At 43.2% G+C, this 4,246-nt stretch overlaps 1 protein-coding gene across 1 annotated transcript in view; it reads right to left on the bottom strand.

Moving 5' to 3' along the window:
- Nucleotides 1-3,410: 3,410 nt before the first annotated feature.
- Nucleotides 3,411-4,246, bottom strand: part of LOC103597452 (mast cell carboxypeptidase A-like) — a gene marked incomplete at its 3' end in the record, with an annotated part of 16,914 nt that continues 16,078 nt past the window's right edge. The window contains exon 6 of the mRNA XM_008581290.1: nucleotides 3,411-3,501. Coding sequence (XP_008579512.1) covers nucleotides 3,411-3,501 — 91 coding nt within the window. The remainder of the gene's footprint in view (nucleotides 3,502-4,246) is intronic.

Genomic DNA, 4,246 nt, shown 5'->3' with positions numbered 1-4,246 from the left:
CTGAGGCCCACAGAGATGGTATCTGCCTCCCGGAAACAGGGAGTTTACCTGGGGCCGAAGCTCAGAGTGTGGTGGAGAGACGATCTGGGTGGGCTCCTCTTCCCTGCCCTCCCAACGCTCGCCGGGGGCTCCCCACGCTATCAGCACCGTCAGAGATCCGCGGGGAGAGTGGGATTGTAGGCCGGTCCACAGGCCCCGGGGGGCCCCGCGTCGAGGTATGCAAGTGGCACATCTTGGTGAGGAGCCGTGCCAAGCAAAGATGGCTGGCCTGCCTGATCTGAGCCGGCTGTCTCTGCCCCCACCCAAGAAAATGGAGGCAGCTCTGTTGCAGGCGCCTAGCCTGGTGTGGTAGGCGGGAGCCAGGTGGGTGGGGACCAGTCGGGCTTCTGCCCCGCAAGTGGGGCTGGACTGGGGGTGACTCACAGAACTCACAGAGTTACGCCGGTCTGGTGCCTTCCACTCCGTTTCTGTGTCATCTCTGCTGGCTTACTTGGCCTTTTTTGTCTCGGGCTGCTCGCTCGAACCCGCAGCACGGCTTGGGCGCTCTCAGGAGTCTTCTTTTGTGTCGGCCCTAAAACCTCGAACCTGTTGTTGCTTGTTTGTCGTGTAGTTGCTTGTTTGTCATTGTAGGTTAGTTGTTCAAAGATTTATTCGTTTTTGGGCCGGCCCGGTGGCTCACTGGATAAGTGCGCCACTTGGAAAGCGCGGCAGCGCTCCCACCCGAGGGTTCGGATCCCACATACAGACCGGTTCCCNCGGGAGCCAGGTGGGCGGGGACCAGTCGGGCTTCTGCCCCGCAAGTGGGGCTGGACTGGGGTGACTCACAGAACTCACAGAGTTACGCCGGTCCGGTGCCTTCCACTCCATTTCTGTGTCATCTCTGCTGGCTTACTTGGCCTTTTTTGTCTCGGGCTGCTCGCTCGAACCCGCAGCATGGCTTGGGCGCTCTCAGGAGTCTTCTTTTGTGACGGCCCTAAAACCTCGAACCTGTAGTTGCTTGTTTGTCATTGTAGGTTAGTTGTTCAAAGATTTATTCGTTTTTGGGCCAGCCCGGTGGCGCACTGGATAAGTGCGCCGCTTGGGAAGCGCGGCAGTGCTCCCACCCGAGGGTTCGGATCCCACATACAGACCGGTTCCCGCTCACTGGCTGAGCGAGGCGCGGGATCAACACCGAGGGTTGCAATCCCGTTGCCGGTCCCCGGTCCGGTACGGGGGCAACACTGAGGGTTGCGATCCGTTGCCGGACGTGGAAAAAGACAAAAGACAGAAGAAAAAAAAAAAGAAGTTAATGATTATCTGTATTTTGATTCATTAATTTTGTTCACCCTCACCTGTATTCACATCTCTTAAATATAAATAACAATTTTTATTTGAAATAGTTTTATTGAGATACGATTTACATACCCCACAATTCACCCATCTAAAGTGTACAATTCAGTGATTTTTAGTATATTCACACAGCTGTGCAATGATCACCACAATCAATTTTAGAGCATTTTTATCATCCCCAAAAGAAACCCTGTACCCTATATTGTCTACCAATCCCCCATACCCTTCAGCCCTTGGCAATCACTCATCTACTTTCTGTCTCAATAGATCTGCCTATTCCATACATTTCACATAAATGGAATTATAAAATGTGTGTTTGTGATTGGCTTCTTTCACTTCACATAATGCTTTCGAGGTTCATCCATGTGGTAGCATGTTTCAGTATTTCATTCCATTTTATGGCTAAATAATATCCATTGTATGAATATACCAAATTATATTTATCCATTTATCAGCTTGATGAATTTTGGACGTGACCAGTGCCATCATGCACACAATAAGCACAAAATAGCCACTGGCCTTGTCTTCCACTACAGCACCAAACCCTTCCCCCCCTTCCCTTTACAAGAAGCCTCCTGACTTACATAGAAACCCTTTTGCTTCTGCAAGGGCGCAATTCTCCACCCTGGTTGCATAGCTTCCACATTAGCATAATGCCCCTCCTTGATGGTATCAGCCAGCCCTTGGCCACTATATAAGCTCTCCTACCCCCACACCTGGTGCTGTCTTCCATTTTGAGGGCAGCCCTGGGCTGCCCCCACTTTGGATGCAGGCAAGCAGATTCTTTTCCTCTAATAAAGCTTGGTAGGTACCTGACGTCACGGCTCACTTTCTTTCACAGTTAACAGACACTTGAATTATTTCCACCTTTTGGCTGTTATAAATAATGCTGCCATGAACATTCGTGTACAAGTTTTTGTATGAACATATATTTCCAGTTCTCTTTGGTATATATCTAAAAGTGAAATTGCTGAGCCATAGGGAAAATGTTTAACCTTTTGAGAAACCGACAGACTGTTTTCCAAAGTGGCTACATCATTTGCATTTCCATCAGCAGTGCATGAGGGTTCCAATTTCTCCACATCATCACCAACACTTGGTTTTATCTGTCTTTTATTATTATAAACATTCCAGAAAGGATGTAAAGTGGTATCTCATTGTGGTGTTGATTTGCATATTCTTAAATGACTAAAAATCTCAAGCATTTTTTATCTACTTATTGGCCATTTGTATATATTCTTTGGGGGAAAAAAAAGTCTATTCAGGTTCTGTGCCCATTATCAATTGGGTTACTTTTCTTTTTATTATTCAGTTGTAAGAATTCTTTGTATATTCTAGCTACAAGTTCTTTAACAAATATAGGATTTTCAAATATTTCTTCCATTCAATAAAATAAAAATTCAATTTTTTATTATTATTTTTTTTATTTTATTTTTTTTTTTGTCTTTTATCTTTTTCCGTGTCCGGCAACGGATCGCAACCCTCAGTGTTGCCCCCGTACCAGACCGGGACCGGCAACGGGATTGCACCCCTCGGTGCTGCTCCCGCGCCTCGCTCAGCCAGTGAGCGGGAACCGGTCTGTATGTGGGAATGTTTGTGTGGGCGACTGCAGCACCTGAGGCAGCAGGCCATGCTTACCATTGTGTGTCTACGGAAATTAATTGTTTTCACTTCCTTTACCCCGGATGTTTCTTCTCACTAAACATCTGAAGAACTACCTGTATGTTGGTTTTAACCATCGGTATTTCTCAACTTTTATCAGACTAGGAAGAAAAGAGACCTGAGGTCTCTCTTCACATTATCTAAATTTTTGTATGTCTGGGTTGTGCCTGATTTTTAGCAAACGAGGTGTATTAAGTAAGAGATGAGTTGATAAACTCCACCTTCCCCACTTCCTTCCACACAGCAAAACAGTCATGATCACTCAATAGTAGTGATGACTATCTTCCGTTTTATAGATAAAAAATTAACCTTCATTCAGAGAATACCTATTTTTACTAAAATAAGTAGGTGGTTTAGTTAAATTCCGTGTCTGGATGCTCTTTATAGCAATTTTCCTTGAGACTAAATCTGCTACTCACTGTTCCATGAAATATTAAAATTCCTGTTGAGGTCAGTGCCGATGCATTTGGAGTTTTGGTTCTTGGAATGATTTTTTCTCCACATGCGGTTCTGCCGGGTTGAGTGATGGAAGTGTTTACACAAGACCCATTTGCTTTCTTCAATTCGATCATTTCAGATTCTCTCTTCAGGTGCCTACAGCTTTATTTGAAACCTATCCAGTTAACTTGGGGCCTTTTATTATTAAAAAAAGTTTTCTTATAATTTGTGATATTTTCAGAAGCATGGTTTTTAATATCAATATTCTTAGGCCTTGACGAAATCATTCAGTTAGGTTTTTAAAACCGTTGATTCGTTCTCAGTATTAGAAAATGTAGAAAGTGATTAATGGTGTTCTGAAATTACTTATAATTTAAGTTATAACTTCATTACAACTTTTACCATTTATAGATTCAGATATAGGTCAATTTTGACTGTTGAAATATAATTTTCAGAAAAGAACTTGATGTGATAGTATCTGTCTAAAAGTTCAGGATTAATCGTGTTTAGCAACAACAGGATAATAAAAGAACCTGTTAAAAGACAAATAGATGTCTGTGTCTCTCTTTTATTTTTTGATACAATAATTCCACCTTAAGTTCTGCCCCCAATTGATATAACGCAATGACTTTTGCTTAGAAATTAATGTTTTCATAATGCCTATAAATGACTTTTATCCTCAGTAGAATATGCTTTTGCCATATCCTATAATTATACATTTCCTTTATAAATATTGCTTTATTTCATCTTTACCACATTGCTAGCTTCAACAGCAAAAATTTCATATTATTCTAAGAACACCTATGCAACCAGAAAA

Source organism: Galeopterus variegatus, unplaced genomic scaffold (genome assembly GCF_000696425.1).
Source record: "Galeopterus variegatus unplaced genomic scaffold, G_variegatus-3.0.2 Scaffold2317, whole genome shotgun sequence".
Classification (NCBI taxonomy): domain Eukaryota; kingdom Metazoa; phylum Chordata; class Mammalia; order Dermoptera; family Cynocephalidae; genus Galeopterus; species Galeopterus variegatus.
The sequence above is the reverse complement of the archived record's forward strand: the minus strand, read 5'-3'. Positions and strand labels throughout refer to the sequence as shown.